The 20,554-nt window shown below is 42.4% G+C and overlaps 1 protein-coding gene across 4 annotated transcripts in view; it reads left to right on the top strand.

Annotated features, from left to right (window-relative positions):
* Positions 1-20,554, top strand: part of UTRN (utrophin) — a 389,395-nt gene that overhangs the window by 51,514 nt on the left and 317,327 nt on the right. For all 4 annotated transcript variants that reach the window (XM_075036045.1, XM_075036046.1, XM_075036047.1 and 1 more), the window contains exon 3: positions 8,552-8,613. In XM_075036045.1, coding sequence (XP_074892146.1) covers positions 8,552-8,613 — 62 coding nt within the window. The remainder of the gene's footprint in view (positions 1-8,551; positions 8,614-20,554) is intronic.

Here is a 20,554-nt window from a genome sequence, read left to right as displayed (position 1 = left end):
AGGTGCCTTCTGGCCTCTGCCATGCTGTACTTTCTGTGAAAACACTTTAAAGCAAAATTTTATTAAACTTCTTGGGAGCAGTGCAAAGAGTGGTGGATTCGTATGGGTGGTGAAGCTTGCTTAATACTTGTAAGATGGCTTGAGGCATTCATATGAAACTGCTAGAAGACTTTTATTGATATTGCACTGATTATGATAGCTACAAGATTGCATCAGCTATATAAACTATACATGTTCATTGTGTTTGGGGGTGTTTTGGGTCTAGAACTCTTCTTCCAAGTGACAAAGAGAGTGGTATAGCTTTTTAAAGACAGTTTACTGTTCTCTTTACTTCATTTCTGAATTAATTAGCACTGGAAAGTTTAGATTTTTTTTTTTTTTTTTACTTTCCATAGATGAAATACAATTGTACATGTGCTGGGTGGTTTTTTTTTTGGCTTTAAGACTAGATTTCTAAATACCATCAGAGATCTGAGGCAATGAAACCCAGAAAGCTAATACCTTGACTTTGTATGACTCAGCTGCTGAAGTTGCTATGTTATGAATGTTGTCTTATATACTGGACTGCCACAAAAGACTTAAATTCCATGGGGTTATAAATTCCATTTGTTTTTAAATAACTCTAGTCTGCATGCTGTTGTCACTGAAATGGCACCTCTGTGGTCTGTATCGGGAGATACTTAGTTAACTTGCTTGCAGAAACATTTAAATAGCATTTATGTAATTTTTTAAAAGATGTTAACAGCATACACTTTTTTGAAATCTGTTGATTAATCTATTTTCATGAGGAAAATAGGATACTCTGATTATGCTTGTCTTTCAATTTTTTTCCCCTGCAAAACTGGTCCAATTTGGATTAACTAGTGGGAAATGTAATCCAATTTTCATGTCATAAAACTAATTAAATAGCTACAGGTTGTGTGAAAATCTGGCTGGAAGAAGAGGCCCTGAATGCAGTGCCTCCACTAAAGAAAAAAATTAAAAAAGAAAAAAATGTATAGGTGTCTCTCCTGCTGCTTGATGGATGGCCAGTGTCTGGATGTGAGGTACAACCCAACATACCCAACTACCCATGGCCTGTGCCTTGTGTGCTGGGATGGGGTGGGAGCTTGCAGTGAGAGGCCAGAGAAATTGTGGGGAGGAGCTGGTACTGGTGGGGCGTATACTAATATATAGGAAGCCAAGCATTATTTATCTACTACTTAAGAAATTGGAACACGTAGTAGTATGGAGGAGCCAGGTATTAGTTTGTCTCAGGAATTGGCTTCTATTTGTGAAAAGCTGTTGATCTAGAGAGGTTTAGAGCAGGACTGTGATGGAAGGAGATTTGGGACAAGGTGGGGTGATATTGACGGAGGAGCCTGGGAAAAAGATGGGCAGCTCTGAAGGGACAGATCAGGAAAGGTTTTAATATTTGGGAATGAAAAGACAGAGAATAGGGGATGAGGAGGATTTGGGACTGTAGCCTTTGGGTTTTTGGAAAAGGAAGATGGGAAAACCTCTGGCTGAGCTGAGTTGAAATAAAAGATTCTGGAATATGAGGGGGCAGAAGTTCAGTGTTGTAAGAACATTGCAGAGTACTTCTGTCTTTACCTGCCTGTCACAGAGAACAAAATAACGTTACATCTTTTGTACCATCAACGTTGTTTCCTGACGATGTTCAGACAGGGTTTTTTTGTGATGTCTGCCTGATTTGAAACTCTGCCGTAACTAGTGGAGAGAGACACTTGTGTATATACAGTTTATGGCTTGGCTTCCTTCTCTGCCCAAGCGATATTGCTTACTTGGGCCTGCGCAGGGTCTCTGACATCTGTTGTGTTTCTGCTTCCTTCTGGTATGCAGATGGGCTTTTTGTGGGGATGGCTCCTGTGTTATGCAGGAGATTATGCTAGATGATCACAATGATCCCTTTGACCTTATATCCCGTGAATCACCTCCACAAATGCTAGTGAGCCTAATAATAGTTCTAATTTGGGTAGCGAAAAAAGAGCAGATGGCTAACACCAACTTGCAGAAAGCAATTCTGTTTTCTTTGTAACTGCTCAGAAATGCAAAGACCTAATCTGTGTTCATAACAAAATGAGCTGTAGTAAATCTAGTTTGAGCCTGTAAATTTACTCGATCTCTTTCTGAAGTGCCCTCCTGTTTGTATACTTAGAAACATCTTAATCGCCAGATTTTGGGCAGGAGTTACCTGCCTTTCTCTTCTCTTTCCATGTGCCAAGTCTTGTTGGTAGGGACCTCGGAGATGGCGAAGGCATCTTCCTCTCCCTGTGGGTGAAGTTTGTCCTTTGATATCTATGGGGTGCATATAATCCAATCCACTCTCTCTATTGTTGTAGAGGTATTCATGATACCTTTATTTGAGGTTTGTTTTTTTTCCTCACAGTGCACTTGCTGGTAGCTGAAACCCTTTGCTCTAACCAGAGATTTTGGCAGAAACTTTTCCAACTTCAAACCTTGGTGTGTGATCACTGGCAGTTTGTGAAATATGTGCCCAAATGTATTTGTATCATGCATGAAGGCTTCCCAGGGCTGTCTTGCAGTGGGAGCTGATGCTGCTTGGTTTGACCAGATGTTAGGGAACCATTGCAGACTGTTGGAATGAAATGTGAACTTGCCGGGGCCTGGTGACCCTCCGGAGCAGCCCCACGTAGGTGTCGGGACACTTTGCTTCCAATTCTTGGTTTGGCATTGTCATCCTGTGAAAACAGCAGGGTCACTGGCTGACCGGCGTGGGCTGTGCCGCGGCATTATTTCTGTCTCCTGAGAGCTTGCTCTTCTCTCTAGCTTCCTTTTAAACATCATTCCAATGTGCTGAGACCGGCAGTGTGGCATGTTAGATTGCTTTTGCTGGGAGGTATGGAACCAGCTATTTTAATATTGCTTCAGTTGTGAGGATGCCTTCTTCTAAGTTATCAGTTGCTGGGGGATTTTTATTGTGAAGTAAATATAATTTAGCTTAGACTCACAGTGAGAACCAGGAGGTGGTCCTCATTACTCATCTGTGGTGTCCTGTTTTTGATGGTGTCTGCTGTTGGGAAATGCCACCAGGGAGTAAGGTGCAGGGTTTCTTTTTTAGTTTTTTTTGTTGTTTTTTTTTTTTTTTTTTTGTAATGCTTGTATTTTATAGTTTGGTCTATATAGAGAATTTACAATTCAGGCAACTGCATTTTGTGTGGCAGTTGCTGTAGGTAGCTGTCATTTACTCTTTTTGTTAGAGAGACTCTTTGGTTTTGCCCAACTGCTGAAGTTTGATGGAGAGGGAAGGAGAAGGAATGAAGGAAAACTTCATGGTTGCCACTGATTGCAGAAATTAAAACTGCGGTGTGAAGGTGAAAGCTTACAAGTGAATTACTAGCTGCTGGAGCCATTTGTTCTACTATGGTGTTGCAAGAGAAGAGGGGATCTGCAGAACAATCTTAACTTTTGCTTTCTGTTTCTTTAAAGCCAAACACCCTGCCCCCTAAAAAAGCCCAACCCAAAACCTCAGAGCTGCTGATAAAAATTACCCTGTGTTAATGAAGACAGGGCCCAGTAGTCCTGATGAGCATCAGAGGTTCTTCTGTGAGCTTGGTGGTCACGAACTCTGGTGCTCTGTGGCTTGCTTGGCTTTTTGCCTCTTGCTAGCGGGGATAAAACCACTCTGGTTTCCATCCTCAAATTTTAGATGCTTATTTTGTGTCTTTTTATATGTGAATTAGTCTGAGTGAGTTTGACAAGAAGACAGTTACTTTCAAAATGCTTTTTCTGTCCAGAAAATCCAGCACTCAAGATTACAAAACTTTCCTCTCTTTTTGTTAATGTTGTCAGGGTTTCAGATGCATGCTAGTCCTGGGTGGGGATGTATCTATGATAGATACTCTTGCTTGCCTGGAGGCTTAGGAAAAGGGATGTTTCGAACTGTTACATTCCAAGTGTCTTAATTGAAACCCACAGGCTAATTCCTTCTTTTTATTTCTAAATTCCTTTGCTGAGAACTTAAGTAATGAGGTGGGGAAGGCAAATTTGAGTCTTAAAATGTCAGATGACCCTTGGTAACTTGTGCTGGAATGGTTGGGCAATTTCTATGCTTTTTTTGCCAATCTAGTCTGTATGCTTCTCCAGGGCACTTTCATTATAGTGCTGCTCTGCCAGCTGTTTTGGGTGTGATAACTTCTGTCTTTCAAAAACTAAATAACACAGTTCTGTCATGTAAGCTTTTAATGTGTTTTGGGGAAATAAAAAAGCTGGCTCTCAGTATGAAGCAGAGGTTGAGTAAAGGACAAACTGCAATCCAGTGAAGCTTTTGTTTTTACCTCTATTTTTAGATCATTTAGATTCCTTTTTGCTCCTGAACATGATATTCACAAGGTAATAGATTGGACTTGAACTGCAGTTTCAAGGTGCCCCAATAAAATGTAGGAACAGTGTTGAGGATGGAGGAGGTACGTAAGGCTGTTGGGGGTGACTGAGTGCCAGGACACAGGCTGGGCATCTGATGACAAGAGCCGGTTGTTTTGAGCGTACTCCAGTTGCATGGATGTACATCATGTTGTGTAAGAGAAACAGGCTTCATCAAACAAGTATTCAGGATAGGAAGCTTTTCTTCTCTCTGTTGTCATCACAAGAGTTTAATTTTCTGTGTGCGTTTAGGTTTCTTTTTATATCTTCTTAAAGGAACAAACTGTTCTGACATTGGCCACTACAAGTCCATTAAGTGACTGGAGGGCAGACAGAGCCATGTTGGTCAGAGAAAACAGTTTTCAGGGCAGAATTTGGCCCTGAGTCAGTCCTTGGCTTTTATCGTCAGGCTGTGGCAGTGTGAAAGGAAACACAAATGTTTTAGCAACTTGGTGAATTTTTCGCAGTGGGCTGTGACTTGCTGACATTTTTAATGTTTTGTGTGAGGAGTTGACTGGCTGGAGTACCGCGTGCTTTGCTGAATGGTAATATTGGTTTGGTTGGGTTTTTTTTTTGTTTTTTTTTTTTTTTACTGAATGTGGCTAATTTGTTATCCAAATCATAACATCAGCCTCCGGGGGTTAGCTTTTCAGACTCATAGGAACCTAAAGAAAATTAATTTGAGGGATAGAATAACTTGTCACTGTTGTTAACAAAGCACCAGCTTTTCAATTACAAATTTAGTTCCAGGAATTTATAGCAGAAAGCTTGACACAACCCTAGTTATAATGGCCAATTAGAAAAATCCTAGTTTCAGAGGCTTTTATGAAGCAAACATGAAAGCAGAGCCTGACTGGGCAAGTGTCATCTGTGGGTTTTATAACTGAGCAGGATGTTTTGGGAAGATGGGAGTTGGGGGGGATTCTGATTCCTTGCTTAACTGAAGTAGAAAGGATGCTCTGATACTGAAGGGATAGTAGGGGTATATACATTCATATTCTTTCTTTTAGCATTAAAAACTAAGTAGTTTGTGTTTATCGAAGTCATGTGTGTTTTGGTTTGTTAGTTGGGTTTTTGTGGTTTTTTTGTCCACCCCCGCAAACCCTCTTTTTGAAAAGAGGCTGTGGATTTTTACTGAATGTTACGTATGCTACTGCAGTACACATAGCAGGAGCACTTACACAAGCTGGACCTGAGGTCTGGGGGGAGCAGCTGTAGGAGCAAGGCCTGCTGATGGAGTCTGGTGTAGTGCTGAGATGAGCTGTCATCTCCTGCGCTGGTGTGCCCGTGAAGGGGCTGAGCCCCCCAGGAGTGGGGCAGGTAGAGCTCCTGGCGCACAGGATTTATAAATCCACGACCCTTTTCGTAACTGTTGTTATCCTTTTACACAGTCAGTACAGCTATTTTTGGCCTCTCTTTGTGCTTTGCCTTTATCGTCTTAAGAAGGTAGTATGTTAAAAGAACGTGAGACCTTGAACTTTGGGGTTACTCTTGATTCTCACAGAAGCTTAAGGAAGGAAAAAGGCAGACCGAGCCTTAGGAAAGCATCCTGGTACATAGGTACGTACTTGGGGTCGTTGGCAGAAAAGGGACAGAGGTTACTGAATTATATTTAAAGAGAGAGAAGGATGTTTAAATCTCAATACATTCAATACAAATAGTATTTGCAACTAATGTAAATGGAAAACATTATCAGGAGTCGGACAGAGTCAGGGATTGAGTTTTGTACAATGCTAGCTTTTTGGTCCAACAGTGGCAGTTAATAATCTAGTCCGTTCCTGTCTCCTAATAAAAAAAAACAAAAAAACCAACCAAACAAAAAAAACCCTGGAGGGAAAAAATGGGTAAATGTATTCAGTATATTTGAAGTTTAAATCTTGACCCTCTCAGTCTCCTGTGAGACGGGTGCTTGGCACCGAGTATCCTGCTGGTAGATCCTTTCTGTCTTTGATGGCAAGGTGCTCTGTTTCACTGAGGAAAGAGAGCAGGGTTAATGAGATTGTTCAGGTAACTGTATTCCCCCAGAACAACACCTTGAATTTCAAGGACCTGTTTTAAGCATGGCCTGCTGTGCACGTATGGTAGGTATCTTGAATGTCTTTCAGAAAAATCTTTTTCTGCGTTGGGCTATCTTTGATTTCTGGTTGACCTTGAAGTGTGACTGAGGAGCAGGCTGTGTTGGATCAGCTTTAGATGGCGGAGAGGCACAGAAGGGTGAAAGAATGGCTGCTGGCTGCCACATTGCAGCAAATGTGCACTCTTTGGCATGCCCTAAGTAGGTTTTTCAGCTGTAGCCTAAAAGGACCCCAGAACTGAGGTTTCATTTTAAATTGATATGAACATTTTCATGTAGCTTATTAAGTCTTTTAACTCTCATGACATCTCATTTCTCACCAATGTGACTTCTTATCTTGCTTGGACCGAGCCATAGCTGCTACTCCTTGTTCATGTCTGTTAGGTAAAAAACACCTGGTCATTTGTTCCACTGCTCTAGTAGCCTGTATGTAACAGATTTATGGCTAGATAAATTAGACATGAATGGCATCAGTTTCAGATGCATGTTGGGCCAGAAACAAGAAGTTTTGAGGTCATCTACCTAAGGAATCTTCTGGTAGCATTCTGTGATTTTTTTTTTCTTTTTTTTTTTAGATTTTTAATAAACATCTGGGTTTTGTAGGTAAAACTTCACTGTACAACAGTCTCAATTGCTGCTGAGGCATATGATCCTTTAAGTGGTGCCTTTTACTCATAATCTGATATCTTTTTATATATAATAATTTTTTTTCCTTTTCCTGATTTCACAAAGTGGTATGTTTGAGTTTCAATCCATTTTTTTTCTATGGCTTCCTCCTAGTGCAGGACCAGGTGGTCTGAATGGCATGGTGGTGTGTATGCTTTGTTGTGGTAGGGGGCTTGGAAAAATTGGTGCCAGCTGCTACGAAGAGAGTTCTGCAAGAGAGCATCCCGGGCAGCAGCGTGCTGCGAGTGCCTGAAGCCGATCTTGAGGCTGGTCTGTGAGGAAGCTCTTGGAGTCTTGAAGGCCTCTTGGAGATGATGGTCTGGGCTGCAGCTGTCAGACTGAGTTTGCTGGTGGAAGCCACTGCCTACCTTGGCTGTGGTCTGCTGCGTGGATGTGGAGGGTGAAGCCTTTTACAGGCTGCACGTGTGTCTCTTCTGCTGGGCTGCAGCAAGCAGGCCTGAAAATCCATGGTGGGCCAACTTCCTTTGCCTGGTCTGTTGTCAGCAGGTAGTTCGCTGTCATTTAACTGCAGGTGATGAGGCATAGTCTCGCCCTTAGCACTGGTCAGTGCAATTTACCCACGAGGTGCCCTGTGGTATGGGCAGAGCTGTGCTGGAGGTGACTCAGCCTGGATTAGTGGGACAGACTCTGTAAATTCGTAGGTGACTCCCAAATGGCTTCCTGAAACAACCTCGGAAGCCATCTTCTCTCTGCGCAGCTGGAGGCCACGCTCCTCCCTCTGCTTTGACCTGCAGGTGCTTGCCCACCCTTCCTCCTTGTCCTGCGGGGTCCTTCTGGCTGTCTCCTGGACCCGAGGTGGCCGTACTGTGGTGTCACACCAGTAGGGGCATCCGAAAGGGAAGGGCTGCGGAGCCCTTCCCACAGTATAGCCGAACTTACCGTGACCGATCACTAACATGGTTCCTAACCCGGGTGGGAAGCCAGGCTGAGGGTGGGTAAGGACGCAGGCGCTTCAAGGGTTGTTCAGCAGCTTTGTTGCTGTGCTGTGTACTGAGGGAGGCTGTTATCTGCATCAGAAGCTCGAATAAGGACCTCGGCAGCTTTTGGAGTAACGCACCCAGGCAAAAAGGTGTTGACAAAGTCTGCTGATTGAAGGTCCGTGGTTTCATTGATTGCTTTTCACCAGATGGGAAGCCTGTGAATTTAATGCATCAGTATCCTGCTCAGGAGGTGCTGCGAGGCTGGTTTTAATGCAGAGGAGCCCTGTGGTTGCTAGCAAAGTTGAAACATTTGTGTGACTCCGCAAGTACCAAAGTCTTGTAGGGGTTTGAACAGCTTTATTGACAGGTTAGGCAAAAAATTCTCCCACTGAGTCAGGATAGGGTTTAATATGACCCATTTTGAGCAATCTGGGATTAAGAAGAGTGCATTTTCACTCATTGTTTTCTTCTTATTTTCTCTCTCCAGATGAACATAATGATGTACAGAAAAAGACCTTTACGAAATGGATAAATGCTCGGTTTTCCAAGGTAACAGTGGGTTGAAAGTACTACTTTATTTTGTTTGATTCATTGTTTAGAACAATATTGGTTAAATATACTTTGCTCTTACTCTTGTAGAATACTCCTAGTAAAATGTGTCAAAAAGTGTAATGAAAACAGATAAAATACTGTAATGTTTGTTCACTCTCTGTTGCCCCATGCGCTTAAACATTTGATATTATTGTCTTGTTTAAGAAAAAATGAAAGATGCTATTTGTTAATATATTAAAATACAGTTATTTGCATGATGGTGTTTGTTTGGGTTTTGGTCCTCTTGCCTTATACTGTTTATTTCAAGATGCAGTTTTCTTAGTGTATTACAGCAGATTTTTAATCTTAGTTGCTGTGTTTACTGTCAGTGCTGCTGAGTCAGCTTTACTCATCCAAAATACTTTGCAAACCTCCAGCTGAAGCCACCTGGTGTTGCTACATGAGTCCCGACTGAAATTTTGTATGACTACTTGCTCATTTTGAATTTTCCTTGGCTCTCATGCTTTGTTTCTTGTTTTAATTCTCTTTACTGACTTGAAAGTTACTGAGGATCTTGTTTTGTGTTTGGGATGAGAAATGAAGTGGTGGTTGCTTTAGGATGCTATTTAAAGCCTGCTTTTTATGCTGTTCTGCTGATAGTGAAAAACAACACTTTGCTTAGGAGCGTGGTGGCTATGGGAAGTTTCCCTACTTTATAGTTTGAATGTGTGAAAGAATGTGGGCTATTATCAGGGGAAACTCATGCTTTTTTTCGAGCCAGCATGGTGCTGCAAGTGGGATAACTACTAGTTTGCTCCCTGTTAATGGAAGGGGGCATGCATGTGAAATCCTGAAAGTAGATATAAATATAGAAGAAAGGGGGCGGGAGGGCGGCTGGTTTGTTTTTCTTTTTAAGTAAAGCAATGACAGTGCTATAGCAATGAATGGCTGCCTCTGGAGTGCTGCCCTTCTGAAGTTCTTGATCAGCAATGTAAGAAATTTTTACTTCCCTTCCTATGCAACAGGACACTGGGCAATGCAAGGCTTGTGGCCTTGGTTGATTCACTCTGGCTTAGGTTTGTTTGGGTTGAAAGCTGATATCTTGCACTCTTCGTCCAATGCAAACTTGGCGAGTTTGCTCTTTAGGGGAGGAGTGTGTACCTGTAACTAGTTGCTCTATGCTCACTTTTGACTGCTGCCAAGAGGAAAGACGTTCTTGCAGGAGGAGAGTTAGGCAGGGCAGGATTGTGTAAGGAGTGAAAATGTGGTGAGAAAGGAAGGCCTGTTTGTAGAGACTTACCCTGGCATAAAGATGGCATGAACACGGAAATGACAATGATACTGCGAATGTGCTATGTGACTTGTTTGTATGTGTTGTGGACGTTGTATTGAAATAGGTAAAATTGTTTTCAGTCTTTATACTCGTACACCCACGGATATATTTTATAAAGTGGCTTATCCTTTTATACTATGTATTCTGACAGATCCTGTGTAGCTCCTGGATTTCCCTGCCACAGGGTATGTTCAGATACTGGTTGGATTTGAAGTAACTCTGTAACTTCATGGCCCATTAAACCACCTGAAGCTATGAAAGCCGTATTAATGATTAAAGAGGCTCATTTAAAAGGACATACTCCCGACTATTGCATGTCCAATTCAAACTTGAGCATGGCTATTTTGCCATGACAAGATGCAGATTTATGAAGACTGGCATGTTCAGATAGCAAGGAAATTGCTGGTGTTAAGTAGAAATCACCTCATGTAAGAAAGTCTAGTTTCAGCTGTGCCTTGAAAATGTAAAGAGACTGATTCCAGTCTTACTGACATTTTTGCATTTACCAAGTCATTTGGGTTGTTTAAAATTCCTTTTCTGTGAACTAGATTGATTCAGCTGCTTAGTAGGATAGAGAGGGTTTAGAGGCTGGGTAAATGTAATCTGACTTACATTGCAGAAAACAAAATGGTAACTGAGGAATTTTGTATGGAATTGCAGAGTTCACTCCAAGAATTTTACTTGTCCTTGCACGTTATTTATATTGTAGTTGCCCTTTATGTAAATGCATAAATAAAAAGTAAGCAGCTGAGCCTCTATAAACTAGTTTGGTACACGAATATCCTAAAATTGCAATTGCATAATGTACTCAACATTGCTGAACTTGATTTAAATCAATTCAATAGGGTTTTACAAAGGATCTAGAAAGAGAGCAATGTCTTTCCCTTCCCTCATCAGAGAATAGGTAGATGAGCAAAACACAGTAAGTATCTCAAGTCCACTGTGAGGTACCTGTATCTGCTTCGGGCACCTGTTCAGTGAGATAGAAGTTCTTGCTCTAGTTCACAGTATGCTAACTTGTGTTTGTGCTCTTCATTTGAACTGTGCTATAACAAAATGCATTTTATTTGCACGTATTTTTTGAAATGAAGGCACAAGCACATTTAAAGTGGATTGAGTCTTAAGGTCAATAAATGTCCTCAGCCAAGCCTCAGTGCTCACTGTAGAAATCTTTGCCTTAGCAGAGCCATTTGCACTACAACTCACAAGCTTATGATGGTTGTGTAGTAAAGATATTTTGTTAAAATTAAAGAGTATAAAACTTGTTAGATAAGTAGTCTATTTTACCAAGCTTTAACCAATAGAGAAGTTTGCATTCAAACAAATATTGATACAGAGCAGTTCAGTGTATTTTTATATTAAGCCATGTGATGTTTTTACTTATTGTATGTTTTTTTCCATTGTTCTGTCCAGTCTAATTTCAGGAGTCAATTTAGCTGTGTAGCCCACCAATTAATGCATCTAGTTGTATGGATAGATAATGTATGCTCTTCAAACTCTATAAAATTGCATTTTCTATCCTTTTTTCATTAACACTTACCAGTTCGTAGGTATTAATGGATATATTTTCAGAACACCTTTCTGCAATGCAAGAGTACTATCTTCTGTGTTTACAACCACTGCAAATAATGGTAAATATCAGAAGTAGCTACTAATTTTGAATGCCCAATCTGAGATTTTGGTTAGATTAACCAGAGGTTTTGACTTCTCTGTAATATCTTCTTATAAACCAGACGTCTTGTTGAGTCTTATGACAGAGCTCAGAGGGCTCATCTCTCCTGCAAACTCGAGCAAACCGTGTAAAATATCTACTTAGTTTTCAGATGGAGCTTGATCAGCATAGAGAAGGGACTTCAAGAAGATGATGCCTGTGTGAGCAAGGACTGGGCTTAATGATCTAAGGAAGTCTCTTAATCTGGCACACAGTGATTACCTGTAAAATTGTGCTTTAAATGATTCTGATTAATTACAGGGGAACTCTTGACTAAAAGTATAGTTTGAATTCAGGCCCACAGGATAACTTACTGCTCCATTAACCATACGTTATTTGTTACACATAGGTAAAAGGGGAGTGAACAAAGATTTTGCAATCAACCCTAGTTTTGACTTTTCCAAATTTTAAGTAGTTTCAATCTGTATCAATTTACATGGAACTTTTAGGTCTTTCATACAGACCTCTGACACTTCAGCTGATAATTACATAGCATAGTGGCTGGATACTCGTACTCGCAACTCTAGAAGCTTTCTAGAAAACTTGATAGGCATATTGAGGGATTCAGGAGTCTGTGTCCCACTTTAGACCCTGCAAGTACAGTTTTTTCTGCCCTGTTTTCTTTACTTTCTTTGCTCCTACTTTCTGCCCCTGTTCACCCCCCTCCCCCCTCCCTTACTGTTACACCCTGTTATGTTAGAAAGCATGCCTGCCTGGCAAATCCCGGCAAATCTGGAGTTTTGATCGCCCTGTCTATTTCTTCCCCAGTTCTGTCTTTGTCACTTAGTTGCTTATCCAGCAAGACCCAGTTTTTCTTGTTAAAGCCTCAGATCTGCTCTGTCTGTCCTTCCTTTCCCCTTCTCCCACTCTACATCTCTTCACTTTCCCAGCCCTTACAGGATTTGATGCTTGTGGGGTTGGTCCTATTTTTGCATCTCTAAGCAGTCCTAGCCTTGCCTTCTCTTTATCTCCTTGCATGACTCAGTCTTTGCTGGCTTTCGTGTTCCCATTTTCCAAGGTGGTACTTTTCCAATTTTGCTTTCAGATTGCTTACTCTCCTCTTCTGCTATTCCTGAACTTGGCAGGTAGGACCCAGAGTCAGTGCAAGAAACATGATGCCCTAACTCTTAATTTAGACCCATGGAGTCAGATCTGTCACAGCCTGTCGGAGCTTAGTGCTGTCACTCTAGAGGAAGTTCATAGATCCAGCATGGGCAAACTAAGGCTCGCTCTTCCCCCCAGTGAATGGTGTCCTCATTACATTTGGGAAGTTTTCCCACAGGGATGGCAAAACCACTTTATTGCTAGGAAGGTTGTGCTCTGCTAAAAGAACATAAAACCCCAGAGATGTTCATGGTATTTGGTGAAAATGACACTGGATTTCCCTGCTCCCCCAGTCATAAGACTTGGGTATGGAAAGCTGTTGAACAGAGCCAGGTGGGGACATTGTTCCAAGGCATCAGGAATTGCATTCAAAGCCTGTACATGCCTGAGAGCTGTGCCTCCCTTCCCTTTTTGTCATGTACTGCCATTTCTTTCCAAGCTCTCAATTTCATTCTTCTTACATGCAGAAGCCTTGTACAGTCTTACTTCTGCATTTGCAGTGTTCTTGTTGCATGTATTTCCACGATGCTGATCCTCCAGGTCCTGTGCTGGTGCCCTGACATCCGCGTTGGCCAGCAGCTGCAGCACTGGCAGGGTTTGGAGCTAGGACCTGCCGGCGTGAGTAAACCCAGACCTCCCATGCTTTTACAGCATCTTAAGTTTTCCCCTGCTATGTGGTCTTCCAAAATGCGTTTCAGTTTAGGGTTAAAAAGCAAAGAAGAGGCTGAGGCGCAGCTTGGGAGCGGACTGCATCCTCCAGGGCCGAGCTCTAGGTTAGCCTGCGAGAAGGCGAATGCTCGGTGCTGGGGCTCCTGTGCCTTTCCTCTTCTGGGCTCTGCCAGGTCCCCTCCCCTGGAAGGACACCAAATAAAGTAAAGATGAAGAGAAGACGGGGCAGTAGGCAAACTGGTGCGCTGTACATGGAGTGCTTTGCTATGTGATGGCTTTATATGCATCTTAAAATGAAAATGGTCCTCCCTCATCATACCAGGCATTAATTTCTTTGCTAACTGCAAAGTCTTATCTAACTTTCTGGGTGGTATGCTGCATAGATCTTTTCCACCATTTTTGCTCCTTAATTTTCTCCTTTCCTCTAAGGGTTGTTTTACCATAATAGTAAATGTCAGACCCCATACTCCTGAAGACATTTTGCTGCTCTACTTCTGACTCTTAGCAAACGTGATAAATCTTTTTAAAGACAAAAGCATACCTACTCAAGATAATTCATTTTACATGACCTGAGATACCTGAGGCCAAAGACATTTCAGAAGGGATTTTTTGGGGGAAGGAGATTTATGGAGTTTAATGTATTAGTCATGCAAGAAGAGAGTTCAAAAAGATTGATTAGGCAATTTTATCTGTCCAAGGAGACATCACCTAAGATGGTCTGTACTCCTTTTTCCAGTTCAGTTTTTGTGGCGCAAGCAAGGAAATACTTGACTGCTGGTAAAATATTCTCCAGTCTATTTGTTCCTGCTGTATTCTACCACTGAATTAAACTGTAAAATGTAACTTCACTCAAAGATAGTCAAAGCTTATGAAAAATTTGACCTTAACCTGAGGAACAACCTGCATGGAAAAGAATTAGTGTTTGTATGAACTGGCCTTAAAAATTCAATTTTTAGTCTACTTTTTTTTCCTTAACTGGATTACTTAGTCCCTCCTTCTGAGAAGAGGTCAAATGGGATGTGAATTAATCAAGGTGCAGGAAAATAAATCTTTTCTTCTCTAATAGGTTATGAGATATGGTAAGGATGACTAATTTACAGCATCAAAGCAATAATACATAGCAGTTCATGATCTCTCCCAGATTTAGCTACAGCATGAGAATTGCCAGTTTTCTGCCTTCCTCTCAAGTGCTAAAGCTTTCTGGTCTAAGAACAGGGTGAGGGCAGCATTTCCCTTACTGGGCTTCAAAGCTTGGTATAGTAATACAAACTGTAATTACTGCTGATTTTGGTTAATGCTCTGGGCTTTGGGATAGAGTTTGACTCTGATCACGGTCTCAGTTACCATCCCAGTTGTTGGAGTGTTTGAGTATTTGTGTTTGTGTGACCTTCTCAGGCACTAGAGCTGAACCTGGTAGAGCCACTGAAGCAAATCTGTCCCTTTACCTGTTAATCGCTAATGAGAACAATAGTCAACCTGGTCAGCAGGAATTTATTTTTTTTTAAGGAATCAAGTTACAATCTGAAGTTAGTTGGCTAAAAAAAAAAAAAAAAAGATAACCTTCCAGTCTTACAGGAGAAATAACTGACAGTGATAAGAAATATGGTCCCAACTGCCCCTGCTGGTAATGATACATAATGAGGCTTAATCGCAAGCTGAAGTTAGTACTGTTACATTAAACGTATTATAATAACGTAAGCTTATGTAAATGCATTAATAGATGTACTGGGGAGAAAAAAAGACCCACAGAGAGTTGCTGATGCCTTGTGTTTGTTTTGCTGCCTTGCTATGTCTAGTATTTGCTTTTATATGTTTCCCCTCATTCTATCATGTTGTCAGTCAAGTATTTCAGGTGTTCTGTGGATTGAGCTATCTTTAGCTTTTCAGCTTTGCTGCTCCTTAAACTCATGTCAGTCATCTAGTAGAAACAAACTTTCCAGCATATCTCACTGATGAGTCTCACTTTTTTTCCCTGTTAGTCTGGAGTTTTAAATAGCTATTTAGTTGCTTGTAATTATTTTTAAGCTCCAGTAGCGATACTCAGTTTGGCCTATAAGGTATTTTCCTCCTGGGATTGTAACTTTTTATTTACTTATTTTTTTACTTGGTATTTGAATTCATAGTTTTGGTACTAGTGTTGTGTAGAGATGCCACAAGTACTCTGACATTCAGCATAGAGTAGAGTATACTCAACTAAAATATATCTGTCACAGTTTAGCTAGTATTTATGCATGTTGTTGTATAACTCCCACATGTCATTGGGAAGAGAATGGAAAAAAAGTATCACATTTTAATAAAAATACTTCTGTAAACAATTACTATGGTCTTAAATTAGATATTGGCAAGATTATTGGTTGACACAGTTGTTTACTTTTTGCAATGACCTTTTTGCTTTCTGAATTGTTTCCCACATCGAGTTCCCATGTACTGGCCTCATGATGTAGCAGCACTTGACGTGTTTCTTACTCTGTATTGGTCATGATAAAGTGTAGTTCTTACTCCTTGTGTTTGTAATCGAGTTTAAACTAAGTAGGTAGTTACCATGAGTTCCCTAGGAATGTACTTGAACATTATGAATGGTTCATGTTCTGGTTAAAGTGCCCAACCTGTTCAATATTTCCCCTTTCTCAAGAAAAAGGAGAAAGGGCTCTTTGCATCTCTACTGCTGTTTTGACCTATTTGCTGAGCATCTTACTAGATGTTAAAAGTAGTCATCTGTTGGTTAAAAATAATTAACAAAGACAACTTTGACCTTCATATAAGTGACACTGAAAGATTAGAAGAATCTGATGGAAAAATCAAGATGTACTGCTTCCTATCTATTATACTTTCAGGGTGTTCTGGTGTTTCTGAGGTGGCAGATGATCTAAATGGCAACTAGGGCTTTTCCCAGCACTGCTCTGAGTGGCCAGAACTTGTCTGCTGCGTTCCCTTGGTGGGTGGCGAAGGTCATATGTATGCTTTTACAATATGTGTTACTTCCCTGGTGACAGCCAGTGTATGTTACTGTGAAACTGAGAGGACCTTTCATCCTGGTTTTAATGTCGTCACTAGGAGGTCTGAATCGGTATCACTGAGGAGGATGTGAAGTAGAGGTGGCTTATCTCTTACTCTCGAATATCTCTGGCATTCATTTATTGGAAAAGAGTTAGGTCTAATAATGTACCTTCAATAATTATTGATTTAAAGAACATGTAAATTCTCTGCTGCCAGTAACTATGATGACATAAGGGAAAAACTGCATGTTTCTAGTTAAACTAGATAGACATTAAAACTTCTTTAATGGTTAACTTTGCATATAATTTCATGTTCACAAACAATACACAAAGGGCATAAATAGCTGTGATAAAATGACAAATAATAGCTTGTGTTCAAAAAAAAAAAAAGCTTTGTCTTACCAAGAATTTGTGACTCCCTTTAATTCTCTGTAACTTGGCTCAATTTGATACAGTTCCCTATTAGTAATAAAGGGACAGTTAAGAATGTTCTACTGTAAAATATATTCAAGGAAGTTTGCTGCCTTGTAACTGTGTGTGGCTTCAGTAGAACAAACTGTAAATGTTGATGGCTGGTCTTTCTACTGTTGGTAGCATTGGATGACTCTTAAAAAATCTGGTCTGGATTTTGTTTATAGCTTCCTCTATTTCCTGGGAACGCTTTCTGGCAAAGAGAAGGAATGATTTCTGCCCAGTCATATTGGATGACCCTTCTCCGCAAGTAATCCTAGATGCACACAAGGAAGTGCAAGTCACCCTCTTAAACCTGATCCAGGTAGAAGGGCTGGACGATGGCCAGTGGGCATGTGAGAAGGGTGCTGCTGCCGCTGCCAGGAGGAGATCACTGCGAGTGGGCTCTCCTTCCCAAATGGTGCCGGTGTCTCGCTGGAGCATGCAAAGCCAATGCCTGTAGTAACTGGTCTTACCATGTACGGCTAGCCTCTGGTCTCCAGCTCAAAGATCATTCAGAAACCGCTGCTGCTGCCCCATGAGAGTGTTTTCTGCTGTGGATAACTAGCGAAAGTTCTTCTTTGTCTCTTCCCTCCCCTACTCGTGTTAGCGCAAAGGCTGGCACCAAAATGTCTGTTGGAATAAATGTAATGTGATGGATTGGATCTGGTTCTGATCCTTGTGCATGAGCCCCGTGGTAGATAACAATTGTGTCACCATGCCAAGTTTATAGGAGCACAAGCAGGCCTAGCCCCAGCTGACGTACTGTCTCCAGCTTTTATTTCTCTACTTTCCTTTCTCTTCCTCTGCCTTCCCTTCCCTTTCTCTTCCCCCTTCGTCTTTCCCTTATGCCCACCCCTGTTGAAGTGAATCAGCTCCTTTAGCTCCTTTCCTGCTGTCAGTGCCAGTTTAAAGCATTGGGGAACCAACATGGCCTCTTTCTAAGTTAAGTCTGTTAATTATGTTCTTTTGTCTGTCTTATCAAGCCCTTGTCTCTGCTACAGCAACTCTGTGTGTGCAGCTCTGCTGGCAAAGCCCTCTTGGACAGGCTGAGGGAAAGAGATTTTTACCAGTGCGCTTTTTTTTATTTCTTTTTTCTTTTTTTGTCACAGCAAACATAGGCAAAGCAGAGAAAAACTACCTTCTGTTAACTGATAAAAGTGTTCAGTGAGGGGGATGTGAATGTTTCACACCCTGAACCGGCACAGTTCTCCTGGTACATGGTGTGTCCCTGCCTGTCCTTTATACTATCTTTGTAGTATAAACTGGACCCTATTTTGTCTTTGAGAAAGGACCCATTATCTGCCTTGTATTTGTACAGTGCTTAGCACAACGTAGGCTGCTCCTTAAGTACTTACCAACACAACTGTGACTAGCCATTTGCCCTTGCTGAAGGGCTCAGTATGGCTTGTCACTGTCACTCTTACAAGGCAAATACTTAAGTTTCTTGATCCATTATGTCCAGTGATGGACTGCTTCTCCTTATGGGATGCTGGCGTCAGCTGAACTGCTTTCTACTTCTTTAGTCTTTAAGTGTGTAGAAAGTGAGTAAAATGTTGTCGGTTCCAAAAAGGAGAAATTTAGATTGGCTTAGCATACTGTGTCCCAGGCAGGACTCTACAGAGACACAGACAGACGTATGCTTTTTATATACTGCCGATACATATATTTATTTGTGTGTGTGTATATCTGTGGGTACAGACTCTTTTTTACAGAAGGCCAGATTGCTCTCTGGAGGTTAGGAGTGAGCAGTATGTGTGTGGGCAGGGATGGCAGGGAAAGCAATCTGCAGCACCTCATGCCTTTACCCTGAGGGTGGGAGAGGACTTCTGCCCTTCCCCAGAGCCCTGGCTCTCGCTGCAGCGTGCCAGTCTGCCCCAGCGCAGAGCTGGTCCCAGGGCTGCCTGCTCCAGCCTGCTGCGGCTCAGGGCGCTGCTGGCTCCGTGGGCCCATTAGGTGCCCGATGGTGGGTCGGAGTCGGGGCTTGGAGCGCTCCTGGCCCCGCTGGAGCTTGGTTTGGATTAGGCTCCCTGACTAGAAGCACAGGCCCAGCCTTAGTGGTCACGAATCGTGGTTCCCAGATTGCCTCTGCGCTGCCGCAGCAGCCTCCCCCGGTAGGCTCAGTGGTGGGTCCTACAGGCAAAGAGATGGGGCTCTATATCTCTTTTCTCACGAGGAGGTGGTGGTGATGGCAGCAGCCTGGCCGGGCTCTGAGCTGGCCCGTGCCTGGTGCAGGAGGGCATGCGTAACTGTTCTGCCAGCATTGCCCCAGAGCTTTTCCTTGCCTTGGGAAATGGAGGTATGGGACCATCCCTTGGGCTGCCATTGTATAAAATTCTTTTCCAGCTCCTTTCTAAGCTTAATAAACTTTTAGTCATACAGCTGTCAGAAGCTGGGATATGTAGCTGTTCTGCCTGGAAAAGGAAAGCAGAAGGCTTCTTGAAGCACAGCGGGTTGCTATCTAACTGCATCCCAGGAAAGCTGGGCAGCATCCAGCTGCACTGTGCACAGGAGGACAGAGCAGTGACATTCTTGCTTGCAGACCATGTGGCTCAGATAGCAGATCCCTCATGGAAACATGTGTCCAGGTATGAGGAAAACGTGTGGGTGGGAAGAGGCAGTGTGAGCAGAGGAGAGTGCAGCACACGCACAGTCTCAGCTCCCATTGCAACAGCAGTGCTGTGGGCTGGCTCTGTGCCCTGATGGGGTAACTGGGGCTGCCTGGGTGGCCGCTGCCACCGGGTGTCTGCATGTCCCTTGGGTGGGCGTGGGAAGCTGGAGGAGCAGGTTTCCAGCCTTCCTGATGGGTGTGCTGCGGTGGAGGTGGTGATGGGCTTGGCAGGGTGGGTGCTGCAGCCCTTTCTTAGCCAACTTCAGTCACCCTGCACTTGTAGAAGCCTTCCTGTGAACTGACTTCCTTCCCATAGAGAGCATTTTGTTAGACTTTGCTAAATGCAGAGGCTTTGCATGTTTCTGTGTCTCTGTTTTGAGGATAGTGGATACTTTAATAAGCCGGGAAGGAGTAGCTTAGATTGCAGAAATAATTTAATACTCTTCTGCTGACTCTTTAAACTGACAGCAGGACGTGGTTCTCTGATGGCCAGTGAAATGGAAAAAACGTTCTCCTGAGAAAGCAAATCTGAATTATTTCCACCATCACAGCAGGGTGTATTGTGTAGGGCTGGAACGTACCATGACCTGTCGAAATGAATGACTGAAAGCAGGAAGTCATTCAGCTTGTTTTCGTGCATGTGAGGGGATGGGAAAAGAAGAAAGAAGGCTGTATGCTCTTGTCGTGGTTAGAGCCCAACCGGCAACAAAGCACCACAAGGCTGCTTGTTTACTCCTACCCCCTGCCCCAGTGGGATGAGGAGGAGAAAATACAACTAAAAGCTCGTGAGTTGAGACAAAGGCAGGGAGGGATCACCTATCAATTATGGTTACAGGCAAAAAACCAGACTCAACTTGGGGAAAAAACAAAATCAATTTAATTTGTGACCAGTCAAATCAAAACAGGATAATGAGAAATAAACCCAAATCTTAAAAGCACCTTCCCCCCCACCCCTCCCTCTTTCCCAGCTCAACTCTTCTCCTGGTTTTCTCTACCTCCTTCCCCAGCAGCACAGGGGGATGGAGAATGGGGGTTGGGGTCAGTTCGTCACATGTTGTCTCTGCTGCTCCTTCCTGCATTGTTTT

Source organism: Buteo buteo, chromosome 9 (assembly GCF_964188355.1).
Source record: "Buteo buteo chromosome 9, bButBut1.hap1.1, whole genome shotgun sequence".
Classification (NCBI taxonomy): Eukaryota; Metazoa; Chordata; class Aves; order Accipitriformes; family Accipitridae; genus Buteo; species Buteo buteo.
Note: the sequence above shows the minus strand (reverse complement) of the source record. Positions and strands in the feature narration are given on the sequence as shown.